This window comes from Equus quagga, chromosome 18 (genome assembly GCF_021613505.1).
Source record: "Equus quagga isolate Etosha38 chromosome 18, UCLA_HA_Equagga_1.0, whole genome shotgun sequence".
NCBI lineage: Eukaryota > Metazoa > Chordata > Mammalia > Perissodactyla > Equidae > Equus > Equus quagga.
In genome coordinates, this window is record NC_060284.1 from 4,259,697 (window position 1) to 4,277,504 (window position 17,808).

A 17,808-nucleotide genomic window follows, 5' to 3' on the forward strand; every position below is an offset into this window, starting at 1 on the left:
GAACTGGCTTTGTCTTTCCTGTCGTAAGAACAGAGTTGAACTGGGCCCCAGGTTTGGTTCTCTCTGTCCCTGTGTCCTTTTGGAAAAAGATGCAAATTAATCTATATCCCTTCTGTAATGAACAACATAAAAAGTTCCATACTGGGGCCATTGGATGACTTCCCTTCTTGGAGAAATGAGAAAGTGAGCTGTGAGGGAAGGCTAGGACAGCGCGGCTCAAACTATCTGTAGTCAAAGTCCAGATTTATTTTTTTCTCAATCCATTGCAGAACAGTCCCTTTATCAAATACAATAGATACAAATTACTAGAAAGATTAAAAGAAAAAAACCAGATTCAAGCTCAAATTTAACAGACTTAAAATTACTCTGTTGAATTGCTGTAACATTCCTAAATGCTTTTTCTCATTTCTGTGCTTCCTGGGACCCAGACTTGCGCAGGACAGCAGACCACATGTGGGGTTTCGTAGGATGTAGGGATGGGTAATTTCTGATGGAGCTTGCAAGCTTGGAGGCAAAGTTTAAGCAAGTCCACCAGCGGCATAAACTATGGAAATGGCCACAAGCCCATGTTCTAAATTGCTTGTCTGTATCGGTTTTGTAGGAGCTAAAGGGTATAGCAATGATCAAGACAAATAAAGTCCCTTTTCTCAGGGAGTGAGGTAGGGATAAAAAGTAAATATAAATACTAAGAAATTATTCACAGTAATGCAAAATAGAAGGTAAAAAGAGTAATGAGATTGATAGTGAAAAGGGAATGGGGCTACTTTAAGTATACTAGCTCAGGAAGTTGCCCTGAGGAAGCTGCCTATATGCACATATCCCAAATGACAAGGAGTCATATACTCAGAGATCTGCAGGAAGAACATTCTAGGCAGAGGACAGCAGGTGCAAAGGCCCTGAGGTAGAAGTATCCTTGGCACATTCACTGATAGAAAGGAGCTAGCGTGGCCTGCAGAGAGCAATATTGAAAGTAGTTTGATGCGGCCAGAGTTGTCTTTGGGCATCATGTCATTTGACACTGGACAAAAGAAGAAGAAGCTAATTATAGACAATAAACTAAGTGTAGACAAGGAAAATGGTGCTGTGGGCAGCCCAAGGTGAAGCCGTGGGAACACAGAGTTGGGTTGCACCTGGGAAATCTGTGGGACCCAGAAAAATCAGGAATCTCATCCATGACTGCCCAGAGACCTCTGTCTGGAGAGGAGGGGAAGAGGGGCATGTTTCTCTGTGGAAAAGATGACGGGTGAGGAGCCTGGGAGGGACGGGCTCTGGGGAGAGGGGCCTGGCCTTGTGGACAGGGAGGCCTTGAAGGGAGTACTGCCAAGTTTCCAGCAGTGGCTGGCAAGCAGCGGTCCCTGAGGCAGGGGCGCAGAGACAGCCTTGGGTGGGCTCTGTCACATTCAACTCAGCAAGCACTCTGTGGACATCAGCTTGGCGTTGGTGGCTCTCAGGGATTTCAACAGCGTGTGGCACATTGATGCTGGCACAGCTGGCTTCCTGCAGCAGCAAGAGGGGTTCTTTGAATGCTGAGTGTTTGGGGGCCATGAAGACCGGCTAACGTTGTCATCTTGACACTTCCAGTGATGAAAGGGTGGAGATGGGCTGGTGTCTTTATCTCAAGTGACTTAAGAGTTTCTCTTCTGAATATTGTAGCTCCTGTTATACATTCCTCTCAGCTCTCCATCCACCTGACTCTTTGACCTAACTAGGATTTAAAGGACATTAAAAAAACATGATATTAGATACAGTAAGGTTTTCAACAGAGCAGACAAACGAGAGTGATCTATTTAGGGAAAAGGTACTACCATGTAGATCCACCCCGGCCAAACCGGAGTTACACTTAAAGCAGGTCCATCCCTCAGAAAAAGTATAATTTGGGATCACCTACCTCCCGAGGTCACCTAGAGCTTATGCTTGTAGAAGAAAGGAAGAGACGCCCATAAGCCCAAATTTCAATTTTGCTGTTTATTTTCCCACATTTAGAAAACGAGGGTGAATTTAGAAGTTTTGCAGTATCCGGATAGTTTTAAAAGCACCAGTTCTTTTTGAGATTGGACTTCTGCTCACCTTGTCAAGGAGAGGCTCACATGAGGGTCTGAGTGACGGAGCCTACTTTAATTGATTTAGACTCTAAAAATATATATATATAAAATATTTATTTATGCATTTAATATATATTTACATTTTGTGTTATATATACTTATATAAATATTATATAATAGATTTACACTTTATTTTTATATATTAGATTTGTATATTTATATTATAATATATAATTTTTTTGTGGTAGCCTAATAATAATACAGTCCTAAGCTGTTAGAGCTGAAAGAACACAAATATGATTTTGTCCCTTCTCTTCTTTACCAGAAGAGGAGTTGGAGGTGATGTAACTTGCTCAGGGTCCTGTGGGCAGTTGGGAGCAGAGCTGGGACCAGACTAGTGATATTTAGTTAGTGCACTTTCTACTTTTATTTTATTTTTTTTATTTTTTTTTTAAGATTTTATTTTTTCCTTTTTCTCCCCAAAGCCCCCTGGTACATAGTTGTGCATTCTTCATTGTGGGTTCTTCTAGTTGTGGCATGTGAGACGCTGCCTCAGCGTGGTCTGATGAGCAGTGCCATGTCCGCGCCCAGGATTCGAACTAATGAAACACTGGGCCGCCTGCAGCGGAGCGCGCGAACTTAACCACTTGGCCACGGGGCCAGCCCCTGCACTTGCTACTTTTATCAGGTGACTCCTTAATCTTTGAGTATTCCAAATGCCAAAGCTAGATTATAAAGTAGCACCTTTTCTTCTAATATTAAATGTATGGAGGTAGGTATGAATTTCTGATTAAGCTCCTTTCTGGGTGATATATGTGCAGATTTGATTCTTCTGTCACTGAAAACATTGCAACGATTAACTAGAGTTGGGAAATGTCTTGCATCTGGTCTGTTTTGTTTGGTGTTTAGGTTTTCCTAGAACACTGGTTCAGGCCGAAGCCCTGGACAAGATCTGTGCCCTGGATCTCGTGATCACTTTGAACATTCCATTTGAAACACTCAAAGATCGTCTCAGCCGACGCTGGATCCACCCTCCCAGCGGAAGAGTGTACAACCTGGACTTCAATCCACCTCACGTACACGTAAGACTAGACTAAGCGCTTTCACAAATTGACCAGAGAGAGGCAAAACATTTCAGCTGATAAGTGGGTGAAGGGTGTGAACAGACTGTTCAAAAAGGGGCAAGTCTACATGATCAACAAATATTTAAAAATTCTCAGTCACTAGTAGTCAAGGAATACCAATTAAAGTAAAAATAGGATATCACTTTGGATCCATTGGACTTGGAAAAATTAAATAAGATTATAACATCTGCTGCTAGTGGAGATCTGGGAAAAATGGTACTCTCACCTTTATTAAGTATATAAAATATTAGTAGTATTTTTAAAAAGCAATCTGGGAATGTACATTAAAATTTTTAAATACGTATTTCATTCACCTCACCTCTGGGAAGATAGTCCATGGGAGTGAAGTGCTAGTGGGTAAGGTTATGTACACAGCGATGCTCATTTCAGTGTTTTTTGTAGTGGAAAAAACAAAAACAAAAACCAAAATTTCAAACAAAGTGAATGTTCATCTACAGAGGACAGTTAATTAGAGAACATCCACATTTTGGAATATTACATAGTCAGTAAGAAGAATGACTTAATGACTTAGCACTATGCTCTTTGACCTAGAGAAGTGTTTCCTCTAGGTGTTGCTGAGTGAGAACAGCAAATAGCAGTATGATTCCATTGTTGTCAAACAGTGACCAGCCTCCTTGTCGTTTATCTGTTTGCGTGGTCAGGTGTGCTCTCTCACTGCATGAGAGCAGGGGCAGAGAGAAGAAGGCTATGTCCTGGGCTGGCAAAATGGTTTGGGCTGGGACTGAACCAAGAACTGGGGTCAGAGTGAGGGGTCATCTGAGCGGTGGGAGTGAGGAGGGAAGGGGACTAGGGAGGATGAAAGGAAGAAAAAGAAGTTCAATACAACATCTCTGCATTTTCATAAAATTGAACACATGTAACGCTGTATGTTTGAAGAAACTTTTTAAATTAACAAATTCATTTAAAGAGTTGGTTCAGTCTGATCATTCTTAGCTCCACTTATTGGGTGGCAGAAAGTATTACGTGTTATCGTCCACATGTGGAAGGGATGGCAATTGTGTCTCCTTGGGTTAATGCTTGTGGAATAGATTTGAATGTAGACAGAGTCAGTGATTACGACGAGAGTCACATCGGTGGGGTTAGGGTGCCTTCCCGGCTCCTGGTGCCAGCGCTTCAGGAGACATCCAGTGAGTCTCGTTCATTCGGGCTAAGCACCAGTCTCCTTTTAAAGTCTTTTTTAAAAAAAATGTAAGTCATTCTGGAATTCCTTTATTATATCCCTTCCTCCCTTCCATCCTAAGAAGCTGGTGTGTGGGAGAAAATGGATGCAGAGGGAAAAAGAGCTCTGAAATTGCAGACGGGAGCACTGAGGCCCAGCACAGAGGCTTCTTCACACATTGGCTCTGTCTAGAGCAGCTGATGCAGATTGTCATGAACTTTGACTTTAACACTGCGTTAAAAGAGCACCCTAAAAGGGCACCTCAATGACAGTGTTACTTCTAAAGGCATCAGTGACAGTGCTTGTCTGGGCCAGCTCGACCAGCCGTGGTCGCCAAGCTCCCCGGAAGGAAGGATGCTGTTACCCTAGCATCGTTCTGCTCGTTCTGGAAGCAGGTGTATTTGCTGGGGTTCTGAAGTCCTGGAAATGCCTTCTGAGCTTTGCAGCTGTTGCCATAAAGGAGAAGGGCATGTAGGCGACGTACAGCCTTCTCCCAGCCCCATCCTCTGTTGTGTCAGGGTAACAGCCGTGGGATACACACGTGATAACTGGTTGTCTCACCAGTAAAGTGTAAGTATGAGTTATGTACCCAAGGCCCTGAGCTGTAATGGAATTTTAGTGTGTTTCAAATTTATAGCCAGTTTCTAATTATCCAGTTGACTTGCCTGAGCCTTCTGGTTCTCTGCGAGCCTGTCTTTTGACAGATTTACTTCTTGTAACTGCCTCCCCTGGTGGGTGATGGCCGTGGCAGTGGGAGGCAGATTTCTGATGTGTCCATTTTGCTTCTTGTAAGTAGATATGGTTCCTAAGGAGGTTAAAATACATCAACAACCAGGGTTCTTTAAACTGCAGTTTTTCAGTTCTCAGAATGTTTGTTCCTGATTATCATGGGTATATGATTCATGCCTATTTTAATCCACTCTTAGGTAAGTTATTTGATTTAGTAAAATAGCCCGAGTAAGATGAATCTCGGAAAAGCTATGTGATAGAATTGGAAAGCCAGCAGAGATGGGATCAAAATTCTCCTGGATGAGTATTCTTCCTAAGTAAACCAGTTGGTTCTTTGAGACATTTTGTTTTCCGTATTAAGCACTCAGCCTTTAGAAAGCAAGGCCATGTTAGCAGCATTTGGAGGGCCAGAGAGACATTGTCTAAAGGTTGTTTGTTTTGGGGGGAGGACGCATGGAGTTCTACACTGTGAATTGTAAGTAAATCATTCATCAACAGCACTGGAATGTGTTTGGAAAGATCTGAGAAGTTAATAAACATTTCGGGTCACTTCTCATGAAATAAAGGTAACAGACTGTCAAGAGGGCTAGTTCTTTCTCAACTCCCTTCCACATTCCCATCATCACCCAGGCCCAACTCAGCATGTGGTCGGAATCAAAGGGGAACACCTGGTTTTGCACCGAGAAGTTTTTACCTATGGAATGGCCCAGCTGCTGGCCATATTAACTGGTTTCTCTGGTGTTTGTAGGGGATTGATGACATCACTGGTGAGCCATTAATCCAGCAGGAGGATGATAAACCTGAAGCAGTTGCTGCCAGGCTAAGACAGTACAAGGACGTGGCAAAGCCAGTCATTGAACTATACAAGTGAGTGTCGTCAGTGTTTCCACGGATGGCCAGCTGGAGAGGGGTGGGGCTGGTGGGACGGACGTTGGGCTGAGGGCGGGTGGTGTTTCTTTAAGCTAGACATACCCTAAAGGCCCTGCCCCTCCCCTGAAGTCAGATGAAGTGCTGGAGTTGTACGTGGGAGAGGACGCCCAGTACTTTTATGCTGAAATTTTTATAACGAGGACCGAAGCCTGATCAGCTCTGTTTCCTGGCTTGTAAAATTACGTCTAGACTTATTTTCGTTTTTCTTTTTAAGTGGCTGAAATATGGTTTACATTTTGACCCTCCCACATGTAAATATCTGATTTGGAAAGAAGATTTGAAGGGACTTTTGCCTTAGACCTGTCTGGAGGGAGTTTAACAAAGAAAAGCTAAAACTATAAAGATTGCAAATTCAAATGGCTCCAGGGCCCAGGCGGGCGGTTGGATCTCCTCTGTCAAACCTGCTGGGGGATGTGTCAAGCTGGGCAGTGGAGTGGCAGTTGAACTGGCCAGCCCCTGTGCCTGCCCCAGCCGGTTACACCACAGGGGCACTCAGGCCTGGTGGGGTCCTTGATCCCTGTTTTTCCTGAGAAGCAGAAATCTGGCTTTCTGTTTGGGGAAAAAAAAATCCCAATTTTTACATTGGCACCCAATTAAAAAATTTTTGATAGTATGCAAGCTGAACAAAACCCATATGCCGACTGCATTCAGGACAGCGGTTACAGCCTCTGCTGTAATCAGTTTCTGACCTCGTAGCCCCCAGATAATTTTGCAAGCCTTTAGATCAGAGGTTCCTGATTATGTTATTATGATATTGTAAGTAATAACTCTAAGAAAGTAATAAGTAATAACCCTAATGAGTAATAACCCTAACCCCTAACCCTAATGTTTGTCGGTGATTTGCTTTTCAAAAGTGTGTATTGAGGCAGATTTGGGATTGTCTCTGTAATGTTATTCTTTGACATGTTTTAAAGGGGAGAAGAAAAGGTGGCCTCACGTGAGCGTGCCAGAACTGCAAACGCTCTGGCCTGGTTTAGATGTCCCCAGTGAGGGGTCGATCCACTTCGAGGGGCTGTTTGGGCACTTAGCGATGTGCGGCACAGACCCTGAGATCGCGCTGTGTACCCGCGCCGGGCTCCTCAGCTGCCCTGCAACTGTGGTAAAGGAGACCTAAAAGCCTTTGTGTGTTGTTTTTCAGGAGCCGAGGCGTGCTTCACCAGTTTTCTGGAACGGAGACTAACAAAATCTGGCCTTATGTTTACACGCTTTTCTCGAACAAGATCACACCTGTTCAGTCCAAAGAAGCCCAGTGAGCCCGCCCAGTGGCAGCACCGGGAGGATGTGGCCGTTCATGCAATTGTACGTGGAGCGTTGGCGCATCCCAATTAGAAGCTAGCCGAGACAGCTCGCAGCGTCTTCTCTAGATTAAATGAACTGATGTGAAAACTAATGAATACAGGAAGAGTTCATGAAGAGGCTCTTCTCTGCCTTTCGAAAGAAGGGTCACCCTCACATGTTTAAGATGTCTCTCCTCAAGTCTCAAGCCCTTCACAAGCAAGCAAGGACAGGCCGGTTTCGGACAGTGTATACTCAAGCACGAGCTTAGTTTTGGTGGTCGTGTTGTTGCCATGGAAGCCTTTTTGCACATGACGGCGGTGGTGTCTGCTTCTCCCCCGCCCCCAAAGGCTGATGAGCAAGAGCACCAGAGGGCCTGAGAATGCCCGGGACTGTGGCCTGGGTCTGTCCCAGGTTCTCTGGTATGTGGCCTCCTGGTGACAATAGGATTGAAACCAATTGCTCTCAGTGGTCGCTTCCCTGGCCTTGAGTGACTGTGTCCACAATTCACTTTTTCTGTTGAGAGTGACACCTTCTTTTCTGCGTCTATGCTCTGTAGAACCTCTCCTTTCAGACATCCTGGAATGAAAGGATTTGGCTTCTGCTCTTTTTATTAGACTGTATTTTTTTTGCATCTCTTTCCTCCTTTCCTAGGCTACTAAGTCATATGGATAGTCTTTGCTTCTGTCCTTCTCAGATTCCTTTCTGAGAGCTGAGAGCCGGGGGACGAGGTCAAATCACTTCCTGCACCAGGAGCTGAGCTCTGCGGAGGGCCCCCTTAACCTGCTGGTCTGACTCTCATGGGTTGACAATGCTCCTTTCTTCTATTGTGGAAAAATAAAATCCTCAGAGTCTTTTGGGGATCCTCAAAAAAATGGGAAATATTCATTTACGTAAATGTTAAATGATCATATCTTATGTATAGAAGTAATAAGACCATATGGAGTTACTGGACGGAAAGGATAGTTTAGCTTTTTATTCAATACAAAAAATGTGTTTTAAAAATGCTGCTAAGTATTGATGCTGATGGTGTTTTCCTCTTTTGAGTGACCCAAGCATATTATAAATAGTTGGTAAAGGAATATGGAGCCTGGGGGGTTAAGGAAACAAGTTGCACTAGCTGTGCCTAGACTGAGTATGAGAGCTTTACTATTATGGGAAAACAAAATCTTAATTTTTTTTTTTATTCCAAAGATGCTTTCTATAGGGTGGCCGTTAAATCTAGAAATATAGATAATACTATTTTGTCATTCATTGTAATGTAATATCAGTAAACCATTTGTTAAGGATTTGCCTGATTTCCAGACTTGGTGGCCACCTTGTTTACTTCTTGCTCTCCTCTGGGAAGGACAATGAAATTTATCCATGTTGCCTTAAAAGTAAACATCCCTCTTCATGCATCCTGGCTGTCCCCAGGGAGGGTCCTTTACTATTCCTGGGAGTGACTTCAATGTAATCATTGCCTTTGGAGTTTTGGGAAAGGTACAGAAAATGGGAAATCACCTGATCCTTGATTCTGTGCTGTACTCCTCCATCTTTCCTTCTTTCTTCCAGCAAAATAGACAATTAGAGCCAGTGCTGGAGTCACTCAGTTTGTCTCAGCAGTGTTTGCTACTTCTGGGATGGCCAGCAATCGAGAGTCCTTAGCTGGGTGAGACTGATAAAAAGACAAAGACCTTTTCTGTGGTCTTTGAAAGATGATGCTTGTTTCATGTTTAGTGGCCTAAAAAATCTATTTCTGATTTTCTTCAACAAATTCTAGTTTTCCCTTCAATGATTTTGTAAAAAACTTAAGTTTTCTTGAAAATATTTTGACAAAAGTAAATTAAAAGGCCATCTTTCCTCGGTTTTCCCTGTACTCCCCCACACGTGGTTCCTTCACAGGTACACGCAAAGAGGAGATTGGGGGGGTCCCTAAGACTCCTCCTGTCCTCACAGTCTGTGACTCTAGCCAGCTGTGAATTCATTTTACTTTCCATTCTCCTGACAGGCTTCCCACTTACTTAGAACTGAAAAATGTTGCTATGTTCAAAACCCTCTAACACTAAGGCAAATAAAAAATAGGTACCGTTTGTCGTGGGCCTACTGAGTAATGTGTGTGGTTTTAGGACCTTTACAGACATCTCATGTAATCTTTCGAGCATCTGTGGAGATGCGCGCGATCCTACATTTGTCCACAAAGAAGGCAAAGGTCAGAGATGGGAAGCATCGTGCCCAGGCCCTTGCTGCCAGGACTCACACCAGGTGTTCCTGACTCTGCATTCTGGGTTTGCAGAATGGATGTTAACCCACTGTGTCCTGTCTCAGGCAACCCAGGGTGCGAGCTTGGTTTTGCTTAGGTTTCGGAATGGCCTCACGTCAAACATAACCGAGTTCCCTATGGTGACATTCAGCTCTCTGTGAGACTGCTCTTTTTATTTTTTCCCTTTGCTTCAGCAAGGGAAGCTGCTAGAGGAGAGTCTGAGCCATTGATCCTCCTCCATAACTACTCATTTATAAAGAAGAGGAAAGGCCGTCGAAGTGGGCTGGGCTCGGGTCCAGGCTAATCTGGGAGGAGGCAAGCTCATGCTCCTCTCCTACCGGCTTGGTGTCCATGGTGTTGTGCCCCTGCAGGGACCTTTACCCTGGAGCCACCCCCGCCACGGTGCTCACAGAAAGGCCTGGGCTCCTGGGAGCTATGCAGAAGCTACACACTTTGCTTCCCCTTGATCAGAACAAATCGCTCTCTTGCTCCTACCCCAAAACAAGGCCCTGATGATAAGCCGAGCCTTCCCAGAGTGCTGGCAGGTGAGCAGACGGTGACTGAGCACCTGACACAGGGTGACCTTTGACCCCCGTACCGTCTCCCTCTGTTACATTACACGTCAACATGATCGTGAATGCCAGATTCACACCTTTCCCCGCCATCTGGTGTGGTGGCACTGCCTGTCGTACATCATGCTGGCAGAACCAGGGGAGACGGGCTTCCTGTCTTCCCCGCCTCCTCAGGGTCACTCCCTGCCACCCTCCAGCAGCCAAGCTCAGCTGCGCTCCAGCTTCACCCAGGTGTGCCCCTCTCCTCTCGGTGAAGGGAAAAGGTCAGAACAACCACGAGTGAGGGAGGATTCTCAGAGAGAGCGGCTGCTGTGGCTTTTCCTGCCATTTGAAATGTAGAGACAGGATCATTTTAGATGGAAAGATGCCTGTGCAAATGGCTTCTATAAAATTTAGTTCACTGGAACCTGAGTTTGTTATTTGACTCTGACTATTTGTCTAACAGTTTACCAGCCTGCTGGGGGTCTTTGCTCAAATCGTGAAGAGTGCAAATTTCCAAATGTGTCAGGGGGTGGGCATGCGTAGTAGTTGCTGTTTATTGGCACTTCATGCTAAGCGCATTATGTGCATTGTCTAATTAAATCCTCAACAGTGGCCCTATGAAATAGATATTATTATCTCAATTATCTTGCCTCTTTGTATTTAAAAATGGAAATAATCGCCTTTACTTAAACTTGTGTTTTCATGTACGTATAGGGATTAATCAGGAAATTCAAAAGGGCCTTTTTAGTACTCTCCCTACTTTGAGCTCTCCATTCTCATTAGTAGGTAAAAGGATGTATTAACTCCCCCTGGAATCTTTGCTTTCCGTGCTCTGGTGCTGAGACGGGAAATGGGCATTCAGCCGGTCCTAGTGGTAGTTGTACACTGTATATCCAGAGGGCATGTGCCTCGTCTGTACGCTGCTGGGTTACAGATCTCGGGAAGCATTCGTATCTACCTGGTGAATTTCATTTATTACCTTTCATTTAACAGACAGTGTCTTTTCTTGCTGCAGTGAATTTTGTCAGGGAGGCAAGTCGTAAGGCAGAGTCGGGTCATGGTATGAATTTGTTCCCCTCCATTTGTAGTAACTCCCTTGTCTATTTGGTGTCTCAGAAGAAGAACCCAGTGACAGAGACTCCTTTTAATACAGGAGTGTGGTCCAGTCATAAGTTATTGTCCCTCTCCTTTCATAACTGACCCAGTCCGGTTCCCAGACGAGAAAGAAGTGCGTAAGGCCCAGATGTCAGGAAACCATCAAGCTGTATTTCAACCAGGAAGCAAGTCTGCTTCCTGCGCCTGTTGAGACGTATTATAATTACAGTCATTCATAAATGCCGTAACTTATCTTTCTTTTAAAAGATTGCACGGTTCTTGCCAAAATAAATGCCGTTATCTGTATGCTTCAGGGAATTCCCCAGTTTGATCAGTGTGTGTGTGTGTGAGAGAGAGAGAAAGAGAGAGATGGTAAGACATTTCCAAGAAGGTGGAAGCTCTCGTGGAGCATGGATATTCCATCCTTCCTTGGTGATCATTAGGCTATTCCAGGAAGCACAGTGTCATTCTTTGAAATAAAAGATCTCCTGTTTAAAACTTTCAAAGGAGGCCCGCACCTTGAAGATGCCCTCCGGGGTTGGTGTGTGTCTAACTCCTTTTCATAAAACCTTGCTTTTCTTCATTTGAAAGCTTTGGTTATAAAGTCAGAAATGTACTAATAAAAAAACTGTCTTGTATTTAATTTAGAGAAGAGAAAAGGGAAGAAAACCGAAAACTCAGTCTTGATGTAAGCGCCCAGGTGTCAGGGTTGAGGGCTTTCCTAGTTTTATGAGAATTTGTACTACTGATTTTTATATGTTCTTGTTTTTGAGATGAACAGACCTCTGGGAAATGGTCGAGTTACACGGCATTTCACTGTGATCCCTCTGAAGCTGAAGTCAGCTCTCTAACCTAATGACAACTTGTCTCCTTGGTTTACTGTCCTGTGAAATGTCAGCCAGTTTCCCAGACGTCGCGTGTTTACGATGAGTCAGCGCTGCTCCTGGTGTGGAAGTGTCGGTGCTCGGCGCTCCTGATTTTGATGTATGTGCTTCCTTCAAAGTATCTAAACCTGCAGTCTAATCTGTATATGCTTTCCTAACTGTTAATTGTATTATGGATTATTTTCTCTTGCTTGAAGATTGATTCCTACTTTTTAATTTGATAGAAATAAAGGGTTTTTTTCTTCTGCTTATCCTAGTGAATTTATTTAACATTTGTGTAGCTTTTTACACTTGACGAAACACATCTTCACAGATATTCTCCTTTATGCCACTCTGCAACCACTCCATTACCCACAGTGTTATCTCTGATTTGCAGATGGGAAAATGGAGAACACAGTGCTTCCGGGACAAGGCGACAGTTGGTGGCAGAGCAGGATCCTGAACCTGAGAGTTAGGACCCCCAGGCTCATTGTTTTCTACTACACCATGTCAGATTTGCGGGATAAAATTGTGGTCGTGCTACAGGTCTGAACTCAGATGTGGTGGTAGAGTTCAACAAAAAGGGATACTTGGATCATAACAAGGGTGAAACAGAAATCCCTCCAGGGGAGAAGTCAGGAACAAAAATGAGTGAAATGGGTGGGAGTGGGAGGCAGTAGGGAGTGGCAGGGACTGCGAGGAGCTGGGGCGGGCTGCTTTTCCCGAAAGGGGAGTCCTTGCCCGGCTCTGGCCTATTAGCACCTTCAGAATGCTGGCCCAATGCTGCCCAACCATTCAATTTGTTAAGAGGAGCCAGAAAGCTTTGTTTTTGTGTGAAATCTTATTTTTAAGTGTTTCCAATTTAAATTTTTAAAAAACGTTGCACAGGCCAAACAGCATATCACTTTAAGCCAATTTGGGACTTCTGGATTAGAGAGAGACTCATAGGAGGTAGGAGTGAGGGTCTGCGTGGCTAGACAGATATCTATGAAGTAAGGAGGCAGACTCTGCAAGAGCCAAAGAGCAGGAGTGGGGGATTGTCTAGATTTGATGACAAAAACAGTGTATAGTTATATAGAATTCTGCTTTATCAGAGAATACTGCCTACTCAAATAAATCACTTGAGTTTTTTACTCCAGAGTTCAACCAAGTGTGATTTTTTTCCCCATATTCATTTCATCCAGTGAATATATAAGCATCCAAGAATTAAGTGAAAACCATACGCATACTTGAGGAAACCTACCCAAGCTATATATATTTGTGTGTTATATATGTGTGTGTGTGTGTGTATGTTTGTGTAAATAGAATTATATACACGTGTATACATATGTGCATATGTAATAGTTAAAATAAAAAGTAATAATATAAAAAAAAAACAGTTAAAATTTATTGAGGGTTTACTCCGGGAGCCAGGCAATAGCCCAAGCAGTGTATGCCAGCTATAGACAATGAACCTGATGCTCAGGGAAATTAAGTTATTTGCTCAAGGCCACCCACCTGATAAGTGGTAGAATGAAGACTTCAACTCCAGTGCTCACTTATGATTTTTCAGCTGTTCTTCCTCATTCTGACTCTCACTACCCAAAGACCCAGAGGGACCACAATTAAGGGCCCTGCAATCAAGGTACCTTTGGCCTTGGACAGGACTCCAGGAGTCAGGGTGGAGAACCCGGCCACTTGGAGACGACTAGGACCCGAGCAGTGTTGAGTCTCTCCTGTGGCCAACTTTTCTCCTAGCCGGGATCCTAGGGCCAACCCTTTAACAAGCCTTGAAGACATCCCATGGAAGGATTAGATCTCATATTGCATCAGGAGTTGACACCTTGCATGGCCCCATTCTAGGGCCGTGCACTCTGAGAAAAGGGTAAGATTTCTTGACAAGGAAGAATCAGGGATACAAAAATGAATGGTCCAGATCAGTAAGGAAAGACCACCACCTGCTTCACAGTAATGGTTCACATACACTTACTAGTCTAGATCCACATGACTACGTCATATACGTCAACCGTCCGGGGTGCACTGACCATTTCAGACTACTGTGGACATATTGACCACCAGGACATGCCAACTATCCTGGAACATTGGTCATATGCATTCATCACAATGTGGAAGCCTCCTTTCAGTCCGACAGGGTCAGGGAGAAGGGGGTGCAGACTAAAATGGCTTAGAGACCTGAATGAACCATCCTCTATAGTTTATCAGTATGAAAAAATGTTGCTGTTTCCCCCATTTGAAGCCAATAAAACAGCCGAATTATCTGGTGTTCATATGAAAGTCTTACCTAAAAATTTATGAAAATTTATCAATTGAAGTTAGGTAGTGAGGACTCTTTGTAGATAATGGAAGATAGCTAAAATCTTAATCTTTCTACACATCTTCCAAAAACAACACAGATCAAGGACAGCAACTAAAATCACAATTAACTCACTACATAGCACAATTGTGTCTACCACATAACCAGGAAATAGAAGACCGCAAACTCCCGTTTCATTTGAGTAGGGGAATATGTAAAGCCCATGTGGAAGTGAGAGTTAGGCAGGAATTATTTGGGAAAAGGATGGTGCAATGGGGTCACAGAGAGTCCCACACTAAGTGGAGGATTCTAACTAATGCTGAGAATAGCCATGCTGAATTAGAGCTCACAGTATTGGGGAATTGAAAGGAAATTGACTTGAAAGTACATGGACCTAAATGTGTAATTATTGAGAGGGCACATCTAGGAGAGAAGAAGGGGACTTGGAAGGAGGAGGCATCCCTTGGAGATCTGGTGATGAAGAGGGAAGGAGAATAAAGAAGTTGGTGGAAATTAAAGGTCCTTCAGAAATAAGAGTTCCATAAAATCTAAGACACAAAAGTCTCCCTAACCCTCCTCTTCCACTCCCCCAAAAAAAGATGCTCATTAAAGAAATTGGATTTCACTGTATCAATTGAAGAAGGCACTCCTTTTATTTTTTGTTTTTGAGGAGGAGGAATGGCTCTAAGCTAACATCTGTGGCCAATCCTCCTCTTTATGCTGAGGAAGATTGGCCCTGAGCTAACATCCGTCCCCATCTTCCTCTATTTTATATGTGGGATGCCTGCCACAGCATGGCTTGACAAGTGGTGCATAGGTCTGTACCCAGCATCTGAACCGGTGAACCATGGGCCACCGAAGTGGAGGCCACAAACTTAACTGCTATGCCACTAGGCCAGCCCCTAAATAAGACATTCTTTTTTTTTTTTTAAAGATTTTATTTTTTCCTTTTTCCCCCCAAAGCCCCCCGGTACATAGTTGTATATTCTTTGTTGTGGGTCCTTCTAGTTGTGGCATGTGGGATGCTGCCTCAGCGTGGTTTGATGAGTGGTGTCATGTCCGCACCCAGGATTCGAACCAACGAAACACTGGGCCACCTGCAGCGGAGCGCGCGAACTTAACCGCTCGGCCACGGGGCCAGCCCCCTAAATAAGACATTCTTGAATTAAGAAACTAGCAAGCCACTCAAACCCTTCAAACCACATCTGTAGAAAGACCTAGTCCAGGAAAATCCTAAAGTCTTTAAAATGAACACAAAAGGGCAGTCAACGTCCACACAAACTTACTTTAAAGAGGAAATAAATTGAGAATCAAAATTCTTCAGCTGATGAAAACACTCAAGACCCAACCTTGAAACAGAAGAATCTGTAGCACAACACTCCAACATGAGTCAAATATTGTCACACAAGACGTGAAATAACAGATACGAAAAACTGCCACCAGTCAGAAATTCACAAATGCAGAAGAGAAGTGGGGCACAGAATAAAAATCCATGAAATAAGAATCGACTGAACACAGAAAAGAAAGTGAGGGAGAAGACGTGATCTCCAAAATTAGGACTAAATTACAAGATGCGCAAAGGAGAAAAGATTCAACAAAGGATACACAAGAGACATGGAAAAGTGAAATGAAAATTTCCAAGAGAATTAGACAAAATAAGAAAAATCGAAAAGCTCATAAAGAAAATAATAGCTATGGAAGATGAAGATCTAACACACCAGTAACCGAATTCTCTGAAGAAGAAAAGCAAAACAATAAACCAAAACCAACATTTAAAGCTGTAACCCAATAAAAACTTAGCAAAAAATAAATAAATGAAAGAAATCCTGAATCTATATACTGAAAAGAACACTGTGGAACTGTGAAAATGGACTCAGAATAGTCAACTTTAAGATATATTCTACTATGTCCAGGAAAACTCCTCTGAGCCTCCAGGTAAAAAGACCGAGGGATTCAACATACAATTGGAAACAACAATGGAGCAACATTTTCATGGGAAAAAAGCGTGAACCAAGGATTTTATATCCAGCCAAGCTGACCTTCAGTTACCAAGCAAATGTGGCAAAAATGTTCCTAGTTGCTGAATCTCGGTGAAGGGCACCAGGGGCAGTATTCTTTTAACTTTTCTGTAAATGGGAAAATTTATCAATGCTAAGTTGGGGAAAAAAATTTTAAGTTTAGAAAAGTATTGACTATTTACTGATCTCTTAATTTCTCCCTCTCCCCGTCCCTGGCAACCGCTAATCTACATTCTGTCTATGGATTTGCCTATTCTGGACAATTCCAGAATAGAAATGTCTTATATAAATGGAATCATGTAAGTGGCCTTTTATGACTGGCTTTTTCACTTAGCATAATGTTTTCAAGGTTCATCCATGTTGTAGCATGGATCAGTACTTCATTCCTTTTTATGGCCAAATAGTATTCTATTGTGTGTATGTACACCTTTTTATTTATTTGTTCATCAATTGATGGACAGTTGGGTTGCTTCCGGTTTTTGGCTATTATGAATAATACTTCTATGAACATTTGTGTATAAGTTTTTGTGCGGACATGTTTTTAATTCTCTTGGGTATATACCTAAGAGTCAAATTACCAGGTCATATGGTAACCCTACGTGTAACTTTCTGAGGAACAGCCAAACTGGTTTCCAAAGTGGCTGTGCCATTTTGCATTCCCACCAGCAATGAATATGGGTTCCCATTTCTTCACATCCTTGCCAACACTTGCTGTTATGTCTTTTTGATTATAGCCATCTTTGTGGATGTGAGGTGACATCTCATGATTTTGATTTACATTTCCCTAATGATCTCGACCATCTTTTCATATTTTATTATTGGCCATTTGTACATCTTCTTTGAAGAAAAATCTGTTTAAATCCTTTGCCCATTTTCAAACTGAGATATTTTTGTTGTTGAGTTGTAAGAGTCATTATGTATACTGGATACTAGACTCATCACATATAAGATTTGCAATATGTTCTCCTATTATGTGGGGGTTTTTTTTCACTTTTTTGATAGTGTTCTTTGAAGCACAAAATTTTTTAATTTTGATGAAGTCAAATTTATCCACTTTTTCTTTTATTGTTTGTGTTTTTGGTGTTATATCTAAGAAACCATTACCTAATCCATAGTCACAAAGATTTACCCCTATGTTTCTTTTAAGAATTTTACAGTTCTTACATTTAGGTCTTTGATCTATTTGGGGTTAATTTTTGTGTGGTTTGAGGTAGGGGTCCGATAGTTCTTTTGCATGTGGATATGCAGTTGTCTTAGCACCATTTATTGGAATTGTCTTGGTACCTCTGTTGCAAATCAACTGACCATAGATCAATGGTTTTATTTCTGGATTCTCAATTCTATCCCATTGATCTCTATGTCTATCCTTATGCCAGTACCACACAGTCTCGATTAGTGTAGCTCTGTAGTAGGTTTTCAAATAATAAATGTGAATCCTCCAGCTTTGTTCTCTTTCAAGAATG

At 42.8% G+C, this 17,808-nt stretch overlaps 1 protein-coding gene across 3 annotated transcripts in view; it reads left to right on the forward strand.

Moving 5' to 3' along the window:
• Positions 1-12,306, forward strand: part of AK4 (adenylate kinase 4) — a 66,544-nt gene extending 54,238 nt beyond the window's left edge. For all 3 annotated transcript variants that reach the window (XM_046645352.1, XM_046645351.1, XM_046645353.1), the window contains 3 exons: positions 2,952-3,124; positions 5,824-5,942; positions 7,144-12,306. In XM_046645352.1, the coding sequence (XP_046501308.1) occupies positions 2,952-3,124; positions 5,824-5,942; positions 7,144-7,258 (407 nt within the window). In that variant the 3' untranslated portion in view covers positions 7,259-12,306. The remainder of the gene's footprint in view (positions 1-2,951; positions 3,125-5,823; positions 5,943-7,143) is intronic.
• Positions 12,307-17,808: the final 5,502 nt, after the last annotated feature.